This window comes from Haliaeetus leucocephalus, unplaced genomic scaffold (assembly GCF_000737465.1).
Source record: "Haliaeetus leucocephalus isolate CR32 unplaced genomic scaffold, Haliaeetus_leucocephalus-4.0 Scaffold317, whole genome shotgun sequence".
Lineage (NCBI taxonomy): Eukaryota > Metazoa > Chordata > Aves > Accipitriformes > Accipitridae > Haliaeetus > Haliaeetus leucocephalus.
This window is the reverse complement of record NW_010972753.1, coordinates 10,071,378-10,093,631: the sequence shown is the minus strand read 5'-3', so window position 1 is coordinate 10,093,631 and position 22,254 is coordinate 10,071,378. Positions and strand designations below refer to the sequence as shown.

The 22,254-nt window shown below is 44.7% G+C and overlaps 1 protein-coding gene across 2 annotated transcripts; it reads left to right on the top strand.

Moving 5' to 3' along the window:
• Positions 1-1,939: 1,939 nt before the first annotated feature.
• Positions 1,940-22,125, top strand: NDP (Norrie disease (pseudoglioma)). Of its 2 annotated transcripts, XM_010571370.1 has the most exons (4): positions 1,956-2,017; positions 12,436-12,492; positions 13,178-13,532; positions 21,316-22,125. In XM_010571370.1, the coding sequence occupies exons 3-4, from the start codon at positions 13,359-13,361 to the stop codon at positions 21,541-21,543; spliced, it is 402 nt and encodes a 133-aa protein (XP_010569672.1). In that variant the 5' UTR covers positions 1,956-2,017; positions 12,436-12,492; positions 13,178-13,358; the 3' UTR covers positions 21,544-22,125. The 2 variants fall into 2 exon arrangements, with proteins under 2 accessions (XP_010569673.1, XP_010569672.1); XM_010571371.1 differs by lacking the exon at positions 12,436-12,492 and having other exon boundaries at positions 1,940-2,017.
• The last annotated feature ends 129 nt before the right edge of the window (positions 22,126-22,254 follow it).

Below are 22,254 nucleotides of genomic sequence, written 5' to 3'. Positions count from 1 at the left end.
GACCAGTAAAAAACTTCAGCATTATTTTCAGTAAGGACTGTGAGTAGGGTATCTACTGTCTCCTGGAGGATTTCATCCAGGAACTACTTAGCCAGGCTTTTGTCTTGCACATGGCAGGTCCTTAATGCAAGCAGCTGGATTATGTGAGCCACTTTCTCACCCATGGAAAAAGAGACACAACCCAGCAGCATAATGACCAAAGGGCCAGTAGGCTTGATTTTAAAAGAGGGTGTTGGCTAAATTAAAAAAGATTGCTATGTGTAGTCTGTCTGTTTAAGGTAAGTGTGTGCACAGAGCATCGGTGACATTTCATCCTGCAGCTGCAGTGAAGCAAAGATGCTGGTGAGCTCTGCCGTCATCCATCCTGGGTGACCGCGGCGGCATCTGCGAGGGAGGCAGAGAGCTGATATGCATACGGTTGGTGAGAGAAACCCAGGGTTGACTTAAAAGGCAAAACAATGTAAACACTGAGTATGAGAGAAAAAATGTGCAGCAAAACTCACATCCTGAGAATCTCGGTCCTAAATGGATCATTTGTTTATCCCACCAGCCAAACCTGGCTCTACAGCAAAGCAAGCCAAAGAATGTCTCCTTTATTGTTTCCATGATGCTTACTCATCTACAAGCCATTCCCCTTTTAGATTATTCTATTTTTAAGGCATAATTTCCATCTGTTCTTTGATCTTATACCACATAAGACATTTAGCTAATAACTTCATCCATCAAATACCAACTTTCCTTTAGAGTTCAAACACAATTGACACAGGACCCCGTCCATCTGCTGGCCAGTGCCTCTGAACAGATCCAGCTTGTGAATGGCCAGCTATGTCGCCTATTTTTTAATTAACCAGCTAAGGTCTGTGCTTCCCGTAATGCCGCAGGACAACTAGGGGGCACTCCAAAGGGAAGTGAAATGCGCTCCTCTGTGGAAGCAGGAAGGAAGGGTTGGTCCGTTCTAAGTGGGGTTTTCCAGTGGAATGAGTCTGCCTTCAGCCTCTCAGGGAATGAATTTTTTTGCATAAACCCACAATATTTATATAAAAGGTTTGAAGGATGACTGTTTTCAAACTTGGCATTCTTCAGAGGAAGGTGGGTAAAGCAGAAACACAATGTTTGCTTCTGTGAGCAAACTTCTGAGTTTATTCGAGAGAAACTTCAGAATTTTGGGGCAGGTTATCTGAAGCATCAAAATTGCAGATTTGCAGACAAGTATTTATACAGAAAATGCTTGTCTGTTACCCAACTGGAGAGCCAGGGAATGTCAGATGATTTAGGTGACCAATTGTAGTGAAGCAGCGCAGCTTGAATTAAGGATATCTGAGATAATCACAGCTAAAAAAAATTCTAAGAAAAACCTGTCAGAAAGAAGGAGATTAATGAGTAATCCAGGGAAAAGGTAGTTTTTATATGGATATTTTCCAAGTGCAAACCGATATCAAATTTTTAAAATCATTACTTTCAGATTCCTCATTTAGGTCTGTTACCTTGCTTCTCAGTGGTTTGCTTTATCTTGCACACAGTGCATTTGTTTAGGAAGGCATCTGATTCAGGATTTGTATTCCACTGGCTTACATATGCCACAGTGTACATATCTCCAGATCCGAAACAATAACAACAACAAAAAAAGAGCCTACATTTCCTTCTATTTCCTGGCTTGCCAATAATAATAAGTCCCTGCAGAGAGGAGCTTGGCTGGTGGTGTTTTGTGATTTCTCAGATAACAAGAGCTTCACATTTCTGTGGAATTCCCATTTGCCAGTGAGCTGCTGCTGCCGCTGCCCTGATTGATATATGACTGCAATGGCACTTTTCCATTTGACATTCCCTCTCTCTCTCTCTCTCTCCCCCCCTCTCCCTCTCTCTCTTAAACAACAGCCCTAACTTTTGTGTGTTGCAAATATAAAAGGCAAGCCATGTGACAGAGGGACAGAAGAACAAAAGCATTTGGAAGTAACAGGACCTCTTTTTAGCTCTCTGAAGAGTTTGAGGGAAGGAAGGAGCCGTGCGTTTTCCAAAGGTAAGCACACAAATAAGAGATTCCTCCAGATTTTGAGTATTACATGGACTTAAACTGAGTGCTTAATCTCTTTATCTGGCAAACACATCTTCTCCTTGTACCATTTTTTAAATTGAAATGTGTTCATGTGGAATTGAAACAGTTCTAGTACCTGTGTCTCCTTCTTATCCTTGGATCTTTAACTATATGTCCTGTCTGAAGGATGCCTGTACGCAGTCAAACAGGTAGCCCAGTGTACTTCTGAGCAACTTGGTTAAACATCTATTCTTGTGGGCATGCCGAGCTCATGCAGCTCTGCATTTGTCCTAGCTGTATGGCTTTGGAGTGAATGGACGTGCTGGACTCTGCCCCGAATTCGTCGAGAGAGCGCCGGTATCGCCAGCACCCTCTTTGTCCCATTACAATAGGGCTCTATGAGCACAGGCAAGCCTGCTAGTTTAAAGATGGACTGTTTACTTTTATCACTACTTATGCATGCTGTTCTCTTGCCAGTCATCTGCCGGAGTGCTCAGAATAATTTGAAACAACAGGCAATATTTATTTCTAGCTTTGTGTGTCATGCTTCGCAGGAGCACTCTTAATTTGCACATTATTATTTATCCAAACTTCTGGGAAGCTTTCCTATGGACTGGACAGCACTGGTTATGGATTAGGACAGATTTAATATACACTCTCGATTGGCTGAAACCTGTGAGAAAAGCCACAATGTTTGCCTTTGCTGTAACGCCGAGGGGTATATTTAGTAGGTAGCTGACCCCGTCAGCGCAACACGTAATGCAGCGTGGCTGTGCAGTCAGTAGCTGACACGGGAGGATGCTGCAGGACCCCAGACTGCCTGCCGAAGGAGAGAGGGAGGCTCTCCTCGTTTGCTGGCAGATCATTTCGCTGTGTGTCAGCGTCAGAGGCACGAGCATGACCGTTCTCTGTGTCTTTGGGACAAAAGAAGAGTTTCACTGTTATGAGCCCGGTGATAAAGTGTCAGTGTAGTGTGACTGCGAGGCACGGGAACGGACACTGCCCCGAGTGAGCCCAGCTGAGGAAGAAAGCCCCGTCTCCCTGCTAGGATTCAGGTGAGTGAATTCATCCTATAAAACTTCAAATGAATGGGTCCAGCAGCAAAAACAGGGTAAAAAGGTGAACCATGTGAAGAGCAATGTCAGTACTACGTTTGCTAGCCACTGTAGTGTCAGTAAAGCAGGCTCCCATGGAGTGTGTGTTGCGGGGGTAATTTTCTTGTGGCAAATCTGAATTTGCGAGACGGCGTGTGTGAACTGACTCTTGTGGGACTGTCAGGCAGATTTCTTATCCTACTCCTTAAGTTCATTTAAATTTCTCCCATAGCCTCCCCCATAACACACCTTACTTGTTTCTGTCTGGGAGAGATGGCATGACAAGGAACTTGTTAAGGTTTCTGCAGCTCTTTAAAGATGAAAAAATGTTTCTTATATGCTAAATGTTACTCACAGTCCCTAAAGCTTTGTAACTGTCCCAGTGGCTGAGGGGTGAGAACTCTGCATATTGGAAAAGGACAGCCAAATGATTATTTAAAACCAACAGTGGGGACAAAGTCACTTCAAATCAGTTCCTTATTGCAAAGTTATTTTCTAATAGAAGCAACCCAGCTGCCTGGTGGTGTCAATAAATGTGGATGTAATAATCACAGCCTTGTTATTTGTCCCTCCTCAAAAGAACATCTACATTTTAGAACCTCTATTTTTTTTTCTTTTGAATTACTAACAGTGGTCACTTTTGCTCGGGCTGTGGGACCTTACTCATATCTGTGAGCAGTTATACATATGAATAATTCCGTCCACCTAAATAGAACTATTTGGTGAGTAATTACTTACCAGCTTGAATCAGGGTTCCTAATGTGACATATATACATTGGCATGCTCTTGCTGGAATAATGAAATCGTATTTGCAATACGGGTATTATAAGAAGATGCTTTAAGATTTTTCCAGTTAAAAGCAAATGTGGAACAAAAAGATGTTTCAAGCTTACAAAATAAAATGCTGTTTGATTTAGTGGAGGGGTATAATTAGGGGCTGCTGCTGATTACTCTAGTTACAAGCTCAGATCTCTACCTGAAGGTATCCCACATAGGTTTCCTGGCTTTGCGCAGCGCCTGGTTTTGGTCAGATGCACGTACGCTGATGATTCCCCCTTGCAGAGCAAGATACTTGTTACAGACAGTCTTCTGTCCAGTTTGCAGCAGCAACACCCCAGGTAGCTACCTACGCATGGCTGATCTCCGCAAAAGCCATCTGCCCCACTGAAACAATCCCTCACGTGCTATCAAGGCTTGTGATAGCATCTATATGTTCTTGCTTGCTTGAGTGGCCAGGATTGCAATCTCTTTTGCCCAGGTGGGAGGGAAGCAAGCCACCAACTTGGGGACTGGCATTGACGCCTGCAGTGACTCATTTGACAGGGAGTCCTCCTGGAGTTGGCTTCATTCCCCATTTGCCCTGGGGCTGACTGTCCCCTTCCTGGCTTGTCTGCTCTCAGATGCGCTAGGAAGCGCTCAGGGTTGTTCTTGGACCTTGAAGGCAGTTGACTATCTATGGTGCAAAGCTTGCATGAAGCCACTGAGACATCTGGTTTTTGTAACAAGTCTGGATTATTTGTTTAACTGAAAGAAGAAAAAGAAAAAAGTCCTTTTTTTTTTTTTTCTCCCCCCAAATACTATAATTGTAATTACAATTATAAATATTAGATAGTTGTATTACAAATACTACAAATTCCTCTGCCTCTCATGTCCTGCTGAGTATGAGGAGAGGCTTGTCTCCATGAGTTTTAGAAAAGTTTTGCTACATGAGACCATGCCACAGTCCCATGTTATTTGAGTAATCCACCTCTTGAGCATGGCTGGAAGCGGTCACATCAAAGAAAGACATAGAGACCCCGTGGCAGGCAGCTACGGGGTAACTTGCTGTGGCAAAGGATTTTTCCCTAACCCCATCAACTGAACTCTGAGTCCTGAGAGTTTATAACCCTTCCAAAAACTCTTTAAAAATAAAACCCTCACAACTGTAACCCTCCCATACATAACAAGTCCTTTTGCTGAGCCCAGCTAAACTTTTGCCCTCTGTGATATCTTGTTCCACCGGATCATTGTCGGTTGTGTAAACATGTGTTTCTTTTCATCAGTGTTAAATGTGCAGCCTCTCAGCTCCCCTGCCCTTCTCCACGTCCTGGTATCTTGGGATGGGGTGAGTAGCCATGCCCAGATCACCTATTTTCTGCTGTCTTGCTTCCTGCTTGACAGTCCTTTTGCTGAAACTCAGCTCAATGGCAGCAGAAAGGTTTAGCTGGGTCAGGGTAGCTCGGGTGCCTGAGTCTCCTTGGCCAAGAGCACCCCACTTTGCCCATGCTTCTGTGCATGCGTATGAAGAGATGCTGCAGTCTCCACTGACTATGATCAGCTGTTATTTCCTTTTTATATGTGTCAGTGTGGAACATATTAAAATTTCTCAGTAGTGGTATGTTAGGAATCCCTCTGATGCCCCACCTCTAACTTAGCAGAACAATAAAAGCAAGGTTGTAGTAAGCCTTTGAGCAGCTGGCTGTCTATATATTCCTTCTTTTTTCACATAATCTAATTCAGACTATTATCCGGGTAGCAGTGGCACTACCACTTCCAGACACCATCAGTCCTTGTCCTGTTTGCTGGAATTTCGTTGCGTGGCACGGAGATCCTTTCTACCACAGACAAGTGTAGCCTTTCTTCTGGTGTCAGGGTATTGGGCTGCTGGTGCCATGGAGACACCAGCCCTAGAAATTCCACCGCATCACTATTTTTCAGCTTCTCTTTGTTATTCTTCTATTTGCATCAATCATTGTTACGGCTTACGCTTGTCACATTTACATGCTTATTATTACTGAGCTGCAAACTGTCGGTCTGGCGGTGCGGAGGCAGCACAGGTTATGTTGCCCTTTAAGACATGTGAGTTGAGGATCTGAGTTAATGCCTCAGCTCTGGTTTGGCAAAGGTTAAGCATACCATGGCAGTGACAATCGCATTACTGTCATAGCAGCACGGCTCAAAGAGAGTGGGACCTAGGGGAACGCTGTTCCCCTTGTTAGAAGACATAAAATTGTTACCATGAGCCAAATATTTGGGTTCCCTAATTATCGGAGGCCGAGATATATGGATGGTGGTCTGAATTTTGCCTGTGTATAAAAGAAGAGAGGATTTTGCCCCGAGGATCAGAAAAGAGGGAACATGTCCTTCAATCATGTGCTATCTCCAGCATGCATAGCACTCGCTGCTGGTCCCAGTGGCAGGGATGTCTTTGCTTAGTATTAAAGAATACGGAACCCATTCCTATTCCTGCATCTGTTGTTAACTCCAGTCCTTTGAGTTCTCTAGAAAATATGTAAAAGAGAACAAAAACTGCCCACCTGCTTGTAACGCACTCCAACAGGTAGAGGACACATGCCTGAATGCCCTAGACCTCTCAGCAACTTGTAATTTGGCCAAGAGTAATTTTGCCTCATGTTGGGTCATAAGACTAAAGTAAAGGTAATTACTGAAGCAAATCCTATAGCTAATGCTTGGCTGGGAATATTTGCACTGTAGCCAGCAGCCACCCTTGCTGGTTTGCCTCCTGAGAGGGATGGGCAAACTTACTTAGACAGCTCAGCTCTGCGCCTGGTGCTTCACTGAGCAGTGATCCCATCCAGAACCCTCTGGATGAGCAAGTGGAAAACTGTGTTCCTCTCAATTCCTGTCCCACGCTCAAGACCATGACTACTCTGATATTCAGTGAGACACAAGAATAAAGAAAGAATCCAAGGCTGGCATCACCTCACCATTAAATGGCTCTACTAGCTCATTAGAGAGAGATCCCATACATGCCCCTAATCAATCTATTTAAAGTTTCCTGGAAGCAGGAAAAGGAAAGAATAAAAATACAAACGCTCTTTTGTCCACCAGTAGTTATTCTTTGGGAATGTATTAAAAACCTTTTCTCCACGTTGGCCTGTGCCTGTCTGCTGGCAGGGCGCCAGCTTGCAGTACCCACTAGAGTTTGTTATTTCAACCGCCTAGCAGGAAGGCACTGTTAGCTCCCCCTCTCCCAGCTACCTGAAGGACTAGAAATATTCTTGGAAACTTCAAAAGGAGAGGGGAGCTCAGCCAGCTCAAGTGCTGTTCAGCTTAATTTGTTCCACCTCATGCACCGGGTCCCCGCCGCGTGAACACTTATGGGGGCCTTACACAAGCCGCCCCATCAAAGCCCAGGGAACCCGTCCCATGCGTCCTCATCCCAGGCATGCTGATGCTCCCAGCGGTGCTTGCAGCACTGTGTTCTTCCATTATATTTGCAGCAATTACGATGTTGTTTCTTACGCTTCAAACACCGCGGTCTTCCTATTTTTTCAGTCTGCTTACAGTCACAGGTATTCATCTCCTGAAATATTAAAAGACTTAGCGAAGCCTCACAGCAGAAAACGATGCGCAGGAGTTTCTCTCAACGACCATCAGTGCGTTTGACATTTTTGACTGCTCAGAGGTAGCGTCCGTTTTATCTTCTTGGTTTTTACGGGACAATGCTCTGCAGTTGCTGGCTGGCAGGCGGTAGGACAGCGCAACCTCAGTAGGACCACAAGATGTGCTTCCCTCCTGCGGACACCCAGATGAAGAGGCTTAAGTCCCTTCTTTCGAGCCTGTCTTCCTTCCTGCTGCCTTTTTCCTTCCCTCCTCCTCTTGCCTGCCAGCTCTGGCCAGGAGCGCGTGAAATTCGTGTACCCTCCTTGCAGGCGCGGGCTGCCCTGCAACCTGCTGGGTGACGGGTGGATGGAGCTCCCCTGCGATGGGTGAGAACGTTCCCCTTGGTGTCCAAGGGGACAAGCTTCAGCACAGCTGGATGTCAGCGGGGCAAATGCTCATTTGGCACAACGAGGCCTCAGGAAAGCATTTCACTTATTTAGACCTGTAAGGATCTCACTCAAAATATTTAGTTTGGTATTTGCCCTGTCTCGGGAGGGGAAGAAACCTGTTCGTATGCTGCACGGAGGCATTTCACCAACAACTGGAGTTCCCTGTGTTCACCTGCTGCTTCCCGGCTGCCAGATGGCCGCTCGGTGACTTTGTCAGGTGTTTTGAAAGGCGGCCGCAGAGCGGAGCAAGGATTTTGATAGCATATACAGGAGGCCAGCTACTTTACTGCTGCAACAGAAATGGCCACAGTAAAATAACTTGATGAGAGGACAATTACATTTAGTTACAGAGCTAAAACATACACTGGAGCTGATAAAGCTTCTGAGTTGATTCAACGGAAAGCAGGACCAGGCACAGCATCTTAGGTGATCTCTCCTATTAGACAAACTGTTCTCTTAAATTGCTCAGATGGTCACTCGTACGATTTTGTCCCACAGCACACATTGCTTCCCAGGCAGTTCCCGAGCATGGTGCGGGTAGTTGCGTGGGCTGGAAGCCATCTGAGTGCTGTGGAGGCTGGAGGAGGTCTGGGAACAGACCGTGCCGTGCTATGTGGTCGCAGGGCTGGAGAACCACTCCACAGCGGCGCTGCCCCATGCCCAGGCTGGGGGACTGGAGGTTGTCTCCAGCGCAGATTGCTCCTCCTTGGCTTCCATCCCCAGCCCCTTTCACGGCCTGTCTCATGGCAGTGGGGAGTTTAACCCTGCAGAACAAACCCTGGTGTAACCCTGGTGTAGTCTGCCTAACAGTCGTTTCCACTCCGGTCCAAATCTTGGAGCGCAAAACCCCCAAATCCTCATCTTTCTGGCCTAAACTTTTCCAGGCTAGATAAAGTTCTTGAGAAATTCATTTTGGTCTCATAAAGGTTTTTGTGGCTTTTTTGTCAGAACAGCAGCAGCGAGCTACACACACACACGGACATATATATATGTATATAGTTAGTGACGCTTTTTTGGGGGCTGGAGTCTGGAGAAGCTGAGTAGTCTCGTAACTCTTCTGTTTACATAACAAATTCAGAATGAGGGAACCACATGGTAGGATCCAAGTAATTGTGTTTACTGAATATGCACAGCATGCAAGGCCAGGCTTAGTTATATATACACACTGCTGCTCCAACGGGATTTTGGCAGCCTCCGAAACATAAAAGGCATTGAGTGACTTGAATTGTACCCTCACCATTCAGTAGGAGTCTCAAACATGGAAAATGCACAGCAAATGAAGGCCAAGCTGAACATACGTGCATGCCTAATTCAGGGGGCTCAGGAGCGGGGAACAGCTTAGTAGAAGTACACCATAAATGAGCTTTTCCATTGCTGACTCCCTACCTTCCAGGGTAAAAGTGGTACAGATCCAATAGACCTTTGGAGAATTGCTCGGCTCCTTATTTTTTTCCAAGATACATAGCAAAAAGGGAATTTCTGTTTACGTTCTCACAAAGTGACTGGCTAAATAATTCCAGATGATGGAATTTTCTTCTGTCCTTAAAGCAAAACAAAACCTTCACCACTCTCTAAATGATATTAACACTACTATGATAAAAAATCTTTATTTTAGCATTCAAAAAGCAGTTAATAGCAACATAAAGTTGGAAAAATAACCCTAACTCTGCCCCTATGTCCGTGAGCAATACAGCCTTGGATTCTATGTTCATATGGTCTTTCTGAGGGATGTCTTCTATTTTTTCCCTGCAGTTTTTAGGTAACAGCTGTAGCAGTTTTAGGTAACAGCTGTAACAGCTTTTAGCATGTTATGTCTCTATGAATTCCTGAAAACTAGTTATATGGAAAGGGCATTATAAGCCTATTGCTAACAATATGCAATATCCATATCAGTGAATTCTGAAAAAATGAGAAGTAGTGATATTCATCCACTGTTAGACCAAAATATTTTTGTAGCTAATTTTCAGCCTGAGAATATGAAGTCACTTTCGCATCTTTTTCTTTACAGGATGCTGTAAAGAGGAAGCATTTTAGCTTCCTTTTTGTTAGCTTGGCAGATGAGCTGTTTACCACAGTTTTTCACATGAAAAGAAACTGAGGAAAAAACAGATCTAAATAAAAGAAAAAAAATTCTGTGTGAAATTGTTGATTTTGGTAGAAAAACTGTATTTTCCAAATGAAACAAAATGCCATCATAAGTACAGCTATAATGATTAATGATTACAGGTGTACTTGCTTCTGGTTTTGGACAGAAGGATAGACTGGAAACTACATATGTCACTCGATGTCATGTACTGTCTAGGATTTTATAATTTCAGACAGCATTTCAAAAAGAATATAAACTTAAAAAAAAAAAAAAAAGAAGAATGCTAATTTAAAGTGAAATGCCATTGCATAATATCAGCTGGAAATGGAAAATGTCATGTCAACATACTTCATCACAGTGATGTACCTGAGTGAAAATATTTAGACCTTTTTACACAATCAGAAATCTACACACTAACTTCTATATGTTTAAATGTCCCTGTGAGACTTTTTTCCATATATCTCAATTGTATATGGCATATGTACTTGAAAAATGTATCTGTATACTTCACATAGGTATGTTGGGAGATACTGGCATGTGCAAATAGGCCGGTGTTTTCTGCAGTCCCGCTTCCGATACCTACACACTCGTTTTGCCAGTATGTCTATCAACAACTGTACACAATTTTTTCACAAAAGATGGGTCACATTTACATCCGTGGTCTCTCTTTTTACTAACAAATATGTGATAACCGTACTTTTTTCTTCTTTCAAAGTTTTGTTACCAAAGCCCACTACATTTCTTTGCCAGGGAAGTATCAGGGCAATTTTTAAAGATTGCGAAAGTGTTAATACTTTTTGTATTGTGCTGTGCTTATCCTGAAGAAGGTACTGACGTCTTCCTTTTCTCACATTTTTCCCTGCTTCTTTCCAGCTTTCTCAGAGTGTTTTCGTGAGGCAGACTCTATGTCATCCAATTATTTCCTGAAGAAAACTAGAGAGATAAGCCTTTGAAAACAGAGCCAGGACTCCAGATTTCTCTCACTGTATTAAATCATACTGATCAAAAACACAGAAAGATATAGAAGCACAAAATTAACAGTGGGACAGAGAGAGTGGGAAATGGGGATCCCTGGACATACTATTACATGAGATGAGACCGTCCAATATCAAGTAAACTTATTTGGACAGAGAGCGAATTACTGGGTGTGTAATACTGATTAACTATGTTGGAAAGAGACCTTGCCAAGCAGCGTGTTTTGGTCAGCCTCTTTATAAAGAATAGGAATGTAGGTAAAAGGTTAAATAAAAAATAAAAAAAAAAGTGCATCACTCCTCCTGTTAGCTAATCCTTGGGCATCATCTGCATGAACCAGAGTAGTGCAGTTCACTTCTGGGAAGGAGTCTGTCCCAGCTCCCATGATGGAGAGATTTCTTTCTTACCCTGCTAAAATGTTTGGAGGGATATTTATTGACATGAATGAGACTGTGTATAAATGTATCTGAGATCCTCAGTGGTTAGTGTTGTTTAAGCTCCTTATACTGCAAAGACATAGTATCTTTTTAATGCCGTATCCACCAAAAAACATTTGCTCCAGGAGAATATAGTAGGTCATAGGTCAGACTCTGTGAAAAAAATAAAGTCTTTTAAATCGACAGTCACATCATTTTTTCTTTCCTACTTAGGCACATGGACAATAGCTTGAAACCCAAAAAAGGCTTTAAAAAATGTCTAATACACAGAGCATCCCTAATTACATTTCTTCCCAGCATGAGACCGTGTATGTCACTTCAGCCTGAGAAGTCCCGACTCCCAACTTGGATGAACTCTGGAAGTGTTTCTCACTGCTATGCACTCCTCTCACCAAAGTGTTTGAGCAAGCTATAAAGCAATACACAAATCATCAAGCACTCTGGTGGGGAGGCCTCGTAATTTCAGGCTGTTTGGGAGATGAGTATCAGTCGGTTTAGAGTATCACCAGCAAACCAGTAAACAGTTTTGAAAGAGGCTTGTATAAGGCAATAAAGGCACACATCAGCTCTTTAAATAGGCAAGAGCCTCTGGGGCAGTATTTCTGTGTGACCAGGGAACTGTTTTATCACAAGTTTCTTCAGAAAGTCCTTGCGCTTTTAACTTTACTTATGACTATCCTTTGCTTCATCAGGTTGTATTTAGATGGATAATTCACAGCTCTTTCAAGCTATAGCTGTTTGTAGTAAAAGCAAAATTAAATCACCCACTTGAGACTGAGGGCTTTGTGAGAAGGATCAAGGGGCTGTGATGAAGCAGCTGAGGTAGATGCCCTCCTTCCCCCACCGACACAGAGCTCCAGGCAGCGTTGCAGGGGCTGTCCTGCGCCTGTTTTCTGGGGGATCTCCTGGTCTCCAACATGCACCAGCAATCCAGGTGCCTGGGTGGATATCCACGTGACTCCACCTGCATGTATTTTTTTTCCCAATTGATAGCTGGGATGTACTCGCACGCTATGGAATCCAATGTATTTTTCAGAGGCTTCTCTTTAATTAATGGGTAAGAGACTAACATTGAGCAAGTGCAGCCTGACAAGTAAGCAAGTAAACACCTGTGTGCATGTGAGTTTGGTACTCAGGAGGGCAGGGCAGCCAGAGAGCCGGGTGGTCCTCCATGCAATGCAGGTCGGTGCTCAGCAAGCTTCCTGGGGGACAGCTTTGCTCATGCCTGGGCTCAGACCCTCAGCATCCCTCCAGCCAGGGGTTACCCCTTGTCCCTGCAGCACAGCAACTGCAGGAGACCGACATGCAGCCCCTAGAGCCAGGGGCCAACCTGCCTCCAGACTTTCCATGTGCTACCTAGGCCAGAAATTCCCATCTGTAATGCAGGAGGCAGCCTAGCTTTGCCCCCCCACCACTTTGACACTTTGAGTGGATACACAGTCCTTTCAATTTGCAGAAATCTCTGATGTGCTACTTATCACCAGTTTTGAGGGGAACCCATTAGGGACATCGCCAAGTGAAAAAGATTGGCATTGTACCACTTGTGATGTTAAAAGTCAAAAGGTTCTCCCCAGTAAAATGATAGAGCAATGCTTAAAGTAATAAGGCCTTGACATCTCCTTCCTAATGCGATATACTCTACCTACTGTGGGAATGATGCTCACTCAGAGCGTATATTTTGGCTAGCAAAAATCCTGTGTGCCTTAATATTATTTACGTCTGTTTTCCTCCAGAGGTCTTTTTGGTCAGGATTGTGATTTATATTGTTTTTATTCTAGCTACGCAGGAGATTCTTTGACGGATTACAATCTCAGCAAACTCTAACTCGAGACGAAGAATGACAGCTAAGAGACTTAAACCAGACTTTTCACCATCCTGGAAAGGAACTGGCTGCCAGTATTTGGAGTTTTTTTAATACTCTACCTCCCTCTGCTGTTATCAGTGAGAAGTTCCTCGACAATGGGAAATCATGTACTTGCAGCTTCGATTTCCATGCTCTCGCTCCTGGCGATGATGGGAGACGCGGACAGTAAAACAGACAGTTCCTTCATGATCGACTCCGACCCCAGCCGCTGTATGAGGCATCACTATGTCGACTCCATCAGCCACCCCCTCTACAAGTGTAGCTCAAAGGTAAGGACTTCCCTCGCCCCCTTGCAGCAGGGTGCTGTGTCAGTGGAGTTGTTAAAATGAACCATTTGGGGTGATTTTTTTTCTCTGCACAAATTCCTTACTACCAAAATCTAGCTGCAGAGACATACAGATGTAGAGACATCTGAGTGTGTACATCAGAACTGGGACTGGAGAGAAAGGCTCTTGACTCTATTTTCACCTTTTCAAAAGGAGAAACACACCATGATGGTAAAGCTAATATGCCATAAATTGTAAGATTCAAAGGAGCACACTGAGGTCTCAGCCGCCAGTGCCAAGGAGATGGGCTAGTTTGGAAGTTTAGATCATCCCAGTCATCCCCTCCTTCAAGTGAGTCTTTAATCCGGAGTATGTAGACTTACAACTTTCAAGGTGAAGTACTGAGATAAAGAATCAAGATGTAAAATGGTAGTGAAAAACATCGCTAATTTTTTCCCCCATTTAGCTTCAAGGCCTTTGTTTTCATGCAGAATGACAATTGGGTGTTTACTGTAGGGCTTAGGAGCAGAAGGAAATACAAGTTTGCCTTTCTTTGAGATTTCAAGCCTAAAAAATTTTGTGCCAAAATGGTTTAGCAGCCTGCGCACGTAGCCTACAGTCATTTATTTCATTGTGGGGAGAAACAATGGGAAAATCCTTGCTGGTCCCTTTTGTCTTGTCCTAATTTGTTCTGGCTGAGTTAACCCAGCTCATATTCCGATACACAGTCTCCGCTTGGACCATCCCTCTGTCCCGCAGAAGGTGGCTTTGCCTTATGCATCCACATCCCTGGATTAATGAAAAGGAACAACTGTCAGCACCAACACTTTTGCCAGCCCTGTGTTGGGTAAAAGAGCGATGGGAGGCAGGTACATGATGGGGTTTAGGACAAGAGGGCTGCCTGTGGTGTAGCCTGATGGCAAACCCCAGCAGCGGAGATCTTGGGAGCATTTTTGAGGAGAGAGGATCCACACAGTTCAGACGGATGCAGCGCTGGCTGTGGAGACCCCCAGATGCCTTTGTGTGCAGAATGAGTTATTTGTGTCCCATAGTCAGCGCAGGGGTGAGGTAATATCACAGGTAGCAGCGGGCCATAAAATTTAAAATAAAGTACAGAGAGAAGCGTCAACAGAAAATAAGACCTGCTCGGTGCTCTGCGCTCCTCCTGTGCACCAGGACGGGTGCTGCCCTGGCTGTGCACCTTCAGCGGGGCTTGCCCTGTGCCTGCTCGCCAGAGACTGGCTGATGGCCTCAAAATTGAGCATGGGGAAAGCCCCATTTTGGGCTGCCTTACACTGGTCGCACAGCAGCGCTGTCTGTGTGGCTTTGCATAACCACGCCTGATCCACAGAAGTGGGAGATCGGAGAGTTTTGCCCTACTGCTTCTGAGTTCAAACAGTAAAATTATGCATTATTTGTGATTCAGGACAGATCTTGTGGTCTGCTTTTAGCCTAGACTACACCTTCCCACCATCTGGGAAACATCCACCATTAACATACAAACTGCAGAGATGCATCTGTTTGTGCAATATTGATTTTATTGCTGTTGACTCCAGTGAGAGGCAAAGGTGAAAAGTGTAGGTATGCTGGTAGTGTGGGTGGGTTTTACTCACTGGTATGTGGGTGCTAGCAGCCCTCCTCTCTCAAGGCACTTCAGATCACCTATTAGACCAGAGAAGCCGTAGCTACCGCGATGGTCCAGTATAGTCCAGTATGGATGATGCCTCACCCAGCTGGCCCTCTCTCTCAGCTCCGTGCTGTGCCAGAGAGCAGGAGGAGCTGTCATATGTAACTTAGGCAAGATGGTAGGTAGACCCCAGAGGCCCTTTGGTCTCCAGCTTTGGGTAGGAACCCCCTGTGCCCCTCTACACGCAGAAGAGTAAATGAGTAACAAGCAGCGACTTCACTGTGGCGGTGAGAAATGCAGATTTCAGCTGACCTGGGCACAGTGCCTCAGCCATAAGAGGATAAACACAACAGGTCCCAGGCTAGCCCCTGAGGCAAATCCATCCTGGAGCATGAAGGATGGGGCTTCCCTGGCCTTGGGGCCAGAAGACTGCTCTATCCCGGTCTCTCCTCTCACCCAGGCCATCGCCCACCCATCCCCATTCCCCGGCTGTAGCGGGTTCCCACAGCCCGGCTTTGCCTCCGCTTGGCCCCGCATCGCCACCAGCTCTCCAGCGGTCACTGCCGCAGCCAAACTCTCCTGTCCCTGGGCCAGCCGGGCACTGGTCCCGAGGCTGCTGCCCCAGTGCTCCCAGCCCCGCAGCTCCACACCCTCCTGCCTGCCCTGCAGTCAGCCCGTGCCTCCCGTCTGGCCATGATTTTCTTCCATGCTGAGGGCATTGCTTCCTACACAGCCCAAGGGCTTTTGCTCCTCGTCTGGCTCTCCTGGCGGAGGCTTTTCGGATAATTGTATTAGGTGGGGGGCTGCTCCTTGGTCCACGTGATGGGGAGCTGCTACTGCGCCTGTCCAGGACTCTGCCGGTTTGTTGCCCGATGGCTGGGATGTGCCGGTGGGTCCGGCATGCTCCTGCACACCTCAACGATGCCCTTTCACTGTGTGGCTGCCTTCCTCGCTCCACCATCGCCATCACCATCCTCTGGGTTTTTCTTAAAACCCTGGCTGCCACAGACATCAGATGGAGGGTTATTTTTCTGAAGAAAGAACAAGAGGGAGGAAGGAAGGAAGGAAAGAAGGAAGGAAGGAAGGAAGGGAGGAAAGATGGAAGGAAAGAAGGAAGGAAGGAAGGAAGGAAACCCACCAGCAACTCAATTTCTTAGCATCCCTAATGACAGAGGAAAGCAATCAGGCCTTTAGAAGTGGGACTGATGGAAATGAGAACACAGAATGCATTGTAATGAAAACCATATTATTTCAAAACTGAGCTTTGAGAAAAAAGCTGTTGACATAAACATTTGTAACTCTGACTGCAAAAATGTCAGTGACTTTTTTTAAATCAAGCCTTTAATGGAAATCATGTTTGAAAATATTATCACATCTCTTGGCTTCCCAAATTCCACAACGGTTTCAAGAACAGTTTTTTAACAATATTGCAAGTTGTATGGACTTTCTCACGAAGTGGAAAATGAAAACAGTTTCCATACAAAGTGAAATAATTTTGACATTCTCTCTGTTTGTTAAATCAAGCTCTTTTTTTTTTTTTTTAAGGTCTCAGGGATCTGAATCATCCTGGTAGACATATGGCTTCTGTTCTGGATATAATACATAAACACAGACCAGCATTAGACTTGCTAATGAAAATTAGATGCAATGTCTGTTCCTTATATATATTGTGATTAAATATAAACAAGTCAAAAAAAGGAAGGTTCTGCGGGAGTAGCTGTGGGAATTGCGGTACCTCTTGTTTCCACCGAGTTTCCATTGTGAAGCTTGGACTGACAATTGATGCCAAACAGAGAATTTGCCATTTTTTGGCGTGATATATTGGTTCCATTGAGCCATCCTTTTTCACTCTGTATATTTTCCCTTCTAGTGCAGCATAGAATTACAGAAGTTAAAAATGGTTTCAGAAATTGCAAGACGTATTATGTTTGCTGTCCGTCTTGGTTAAAAAAGGATTATGTCCACCGTGCTTCTCTGTGGAGGCTGCCAATTGTACCCACATGGGAAGTAGTTTTGTTACATTTGGAAACATCCACTCAATATAATTTAATCATTAAAATCCCTCTTGCTTGTGACCTCAGGCAGATGTTGAAAACAGGTTTCCAAAGCCTTTGGAAACATAGTCCATTATAGTAACAGAATGTATAAAAGAGACACAAAAGAGGGATGGGAGAAGGTCATTTGCTCCTGAAAAACAGTGTTTTCCTTTGACTTCAAGGAAATGTTTGTATCAGCTCGTGTGGTATTGCCTTTCCTGACCATATTGGATTCTGCCTGACCTCTGTCCCAGAGACCCACTGGTCTTCACCGATGTGCTGGATCGCCTGGCCGCTGCAACCAGAGCCTCCTAAATTACAGTATTGGCTGTCACAAGTGCTTCCTCCAGATGTGCCAGAAGTGTGCTACCACTGACAGCCTCGCACTAAAGAATCCAGCCCAGAGAGACACGGGCCAGATGAAGAAAGATTTAGCAAATGTTTGCAGACATTTACTCATAAGGTAGCACAGGAGATTTTCAGTAATGCCTGCTTGCAGCCGGGCCACGGATACTGTGTGGAAGTCTGTTCTCATGCATCTCAGCCCATCTGCTTTTGGGCCTCAGTTTGTTGCTGAAGAGAGTGGAAAAGAGGACTACAAACACCATTAATAGCAAACCGGTTCACAACTTCTGAATTTCCAGAATACGGCTTGAATGATCGGAGTCAAATATTGCCTCAGATTCAGGTTGCTCTCTTTTGTGGCCTACCAGATACCTACATGACTGCTGACTTTAAGAAAACCTATTCTTCCATAGCTGCTCGTACACGAGAACCCTGCGGTTCCCACGTTGTAGCACGCTGTGCTTCTGGATCCAGCATCGCAAGGTGACATGCAGAAGCTCACTTGTGCGGGGGATGAGGGGAGCCAAGAGGCATGCGTATCAGGTTATAAAATACCCACACATTTTTACTATATATACACCCACTGTATTACTGTGCTATGCCATCATAGCATTACTAATTATTTAGGTGATAATCTCTATTGCGCTATAGTATACGATGCAATAAGCAGCTGGTGCGATTGACTAAATGGCAAAGCAAAGCTTTTAAAGTACATGCTATTCCCAGCTCATTTGCACACCTGCCAAAATCCACTGGTGCTCTTCTGGATTTATGAGGAGGAGGAAGAGGTTAAATTTTGCTGAGGACTTCAGGTTAGCCCAGAAATTTAGAAAGCTATCAAAACGGGAAATCTGAAATTTTTTTATCCTGCAAGTTTGACTTGATACCTGTGGTCCTGTGCCATTTGTAAAAGTTTACACTCTCATCTAAAACCAGGGCATAAAACCAACACTGTGTAATTTTACATGATATTAATATTGACCATACTCTTACTAAAAACTAAGTAGCTAGCAAAATTTGAGATTAAAATTAGAGTCTCCACAGACTAAAACATGCTTTTAAAGACAAGGCTTGCTAAGCAATTATAAATGCAGTTGCACATTGAAGAAATATTGACTGATTTTGCATTAGAAAGCTTGCTGTTCATAAGAAATGTATTGAGACACAGATATTGGCACATCAGATAATTCTACCCTATAATTACATTACTGCAACTCTTCTGTAGTCCTTAATCCTGTTCCTCAGGGGTTTATTTTTTTTCCTGGCATTTCTGAAAGTACCTGCAGACACAGGAGCAGATGTGTGCCATAAAAAGTCCTTAGAGTAACAGTACCAGAAGTGACTAACTGTTCCAGCTCCAGAAGCACCAACCATCAGAAGTCACCTCTACCATATAGCAACCCGTGCTGTCATATTTGGGCTGAAATCACAGAATCAGAGAAATGTTGGTTGGAAGGGACTCTGGAGGTCCTCTGAACCTCCCCAAAAGCACTTGTGGACACTGCACATCCCCCTTTGCCACTCCTGAGGAGAGTTTGGCTCTGTTCTCTTTGTAACCGTCAAGCAGTTGCCAGCTGCCGTTGGATTGCTCTTCACCCTCCTCTTCAGCCAAACGCTTGGGAATAGCCTGTGACAGAGAGTGCACGCCATCCAGGGAACTGGTCAAAGTGGAGGACAGAACAAGAGCTGTCAAGATGCTGGGAAGGGAACTAACTGTTTTAAACGTCCCAATCTGCTGTCTTTCCTTTGCAATACAGGCAGGATTAGATACCTGTCTAGCTCTTTACCAGCTGCCTGTCACTATGGGAAGTGAGTTTTGTTTACCAAGGGGACAAAAGTAGACCTTTATCTATCAGTAATGGCGTGCTAGCACTGTAATGATTGTCTTTTTCCCTGTTCTCATATACACTAAAGAAATTGGTATTAAGGGGCTCGATACACCTGGTACATCTAAAGCCGGGGTGTGGCTCAACGGTACACTGAAATTTCCTTCTCACCATATTACTACTAACAGCTGAAGCGAATTTGCTTATGAATGTCACAAGAAGGGGACCATAAATTTACGCTACAAATCATGAAGGATGGCAAATTTTTTGGAAAGCAACAAAACGTGATCTCTTAAACCAAGAAACGAGATGGTACCAACCCCAGATCATCAGCTCATGAAGACATCTTCCTTGTGATCTGTCTGTGTTGACTGGAATTGTAGTCATTAATATATTAATACATTTCCAAGCAAACCATTTAGCATGCAAGTACTCTTGGAAGAGTAATTTTTAAGCAGTGTACAATAGATGACCAGTGCCTTTCCCGTAGACACAGACAGTGCTGGTATTTCCTACTTGATACCAGGAATATTCTCTCTCTCTTTCTCTCTCATCTTTCCTTATGACTCTGACTAAAGAAAAAACTAAGATTTGACATACCTGCTTGCAAGACTTGGAGATTTGCAGCCACTTGAGCATGTGTAGTAAAAGAAGCTCAAAAAGGTTTAACTTTGTAAAATATTTGCTGTCACATCCGTAGTTATCCTTTTAGATTGTCTGGAAAAACCATGAGATATGTGCAGCATGGTTAAAATGTAATTTCCTTCCTTGGTTATAGGATAGACTTAGAATCAGTTTACTGCCTACTTTCTCATCTCTGTCACATTTTGACCTTGTTTGGATGATACAGTCAGTTGATTTTGAAATTTGTGTTGGTTAAGCAGAATTAGCTGATATGGACTTAATATTTCATTCTCCACGAAGGTATAAGAACTTGTTCAAACTTGTCCAACACTTAACCATTATCAAGGTAGTAACAGCTGTTTCTGACCACACAATTTCCTGAGCTTTAGAAGATCCTTTCCATGTTTTATATAGAGCTTAGTAGAGTCTATCCATCTCCTCTGCTCAACGAGGGGTGTTCGGAAGAGAAGTAAGTGACTCCCCACGGGCTTTCCTTCCTTAGTGCCTTCTATTGTGCAAGTTACCTCGTTCTGGTCACAGCTCAGTTGGTGAACTCAGAATAAGAACCATGGAGCCTGCAGTGCTTTTGGAAGATCTCACTAGTGAACCCTCATGTTTGGCAACAAGTTAATCTTGTTTACGTTTTTACTGTCTTATGCTATGCAGTGCATTTTATACAGATACAACTGATGCAATTATAGATATATATACACACACATGTAATTGCAAATACATACTCAAGGTGATCTTTGTAAAAGGAGGGAGCTAGAAACTTACTTCTTTAGAAGCAATAAACTGAGCATCTTCTTTATATTTCTACTTTATATGTTTATATATCTAAGTATTTGAGACATTCACTGGCCCCAAGGACCAGTTCTGCTGATCACTAGTATATACACTCAAAACACTGGAAAATATCCAACCAAAGTATCAGTCTGGCTGATGATTTAAGGGCTCAGTTGCCACAAATCTGGGGTCAGCAAGCCACAGTTGCAGTCACCGTGCCTGGAAAGCAGGGCTGGCTGGGATCATTTGGAGCCCCAAGGTCAGCTTTCAGAAAACCAGGGCCTGAAGTCCTTATTGATGTTGGTGCCTGGGTCTCCAGATGGAGCCTTGCTTTTCCTCCTGCCCATATTTTCTCCTCCGCTCTCTCAGACACAGCTCACAGGCAATGCCCGCTGTGGGGATGGGTGCTCTCACCAAGGTGGGGAGATGCGGTAAGTGAAGAAAGACCAGCCAGACTGGAAGGACGTACCCATCTGCTGGTGTTAGCTGTGTGCTGGCAGCCACCGGGGCAAGTTTCCTAACCCGTCTCTTTTCCTTCGCAGATGGTGCTGCTGGCTCGCTGCGAAGGGCGCTGCAGCCAGACGTCGCGCTCGGAGCCCATGGTTTCTTTCAGCACCGTCCTGAAGCAACCTTTCCGCTCCACCTGCCATTGCTGCCGGCCCCAGACCTCCAAGCTGAAGGCCATGCGGTTGCGATGCTCGGGGGGCATGAGGCTCACTGCCACCTACCGCTACATCCTCTCCTGCCACTGCGAGGAGTGCAACTCCTAGGGATGTACCTGCCGCAGCAGAGAGGGGACTGGGATGCTGCTGTTGGGAAAGGCTCCCAAGAAGTAACCCAAGGTGAGGCTGACACTCCCAGCACACGATTGTAGCGAGGACAGGACTGACCAGGCTGGATCGGATCTGAGAGCTAAAGTGTAAAATATCCTGGGGCCCTGGATGGCGCCGGTACCGAAGTGTATGCTGTGACAAAGGCAAAAGCACGAGGACTTGTTCTTAAGAAGCCTTTCTGTTTTTCTGAAAGGATATTTTTGTGAGTTTCTTCTTTCTCAGGCTCAGCTCCGACTACAGAAAGGTGCTTTTACTTTAGGCCAAGGGCAGCAGGGGAAAAGAGAGGAAGGTCAGCCGATGACAGCACTGCGCTCTGGAAGCTGGTGTTCGGACAGAGGATGGGCATCAGTTCCCACATACAACCTCTTAACCTATCAACTTATTCTCAGTCTCCTAGTTATATTGGCCTTCAAAACAAACTGTGTTGTTGGCAAGGGTTATCTGTTACTGATCTAGCAGCCAAGTGCTGGATGACTTTGTGGTTTAGCAGAAATTACAAATAAATCATTGAAAATTGAACTGGATATGAAATGTCATGCTGGGATTACCCAGCCCTAGCCAGCTGAAATGATTATTTGCAGCGTGCGGCATCAGAGTTCAGTGGCTGAGCGACTCTTGAGAAGTGAAAGGTCATGAGACTCATTATTC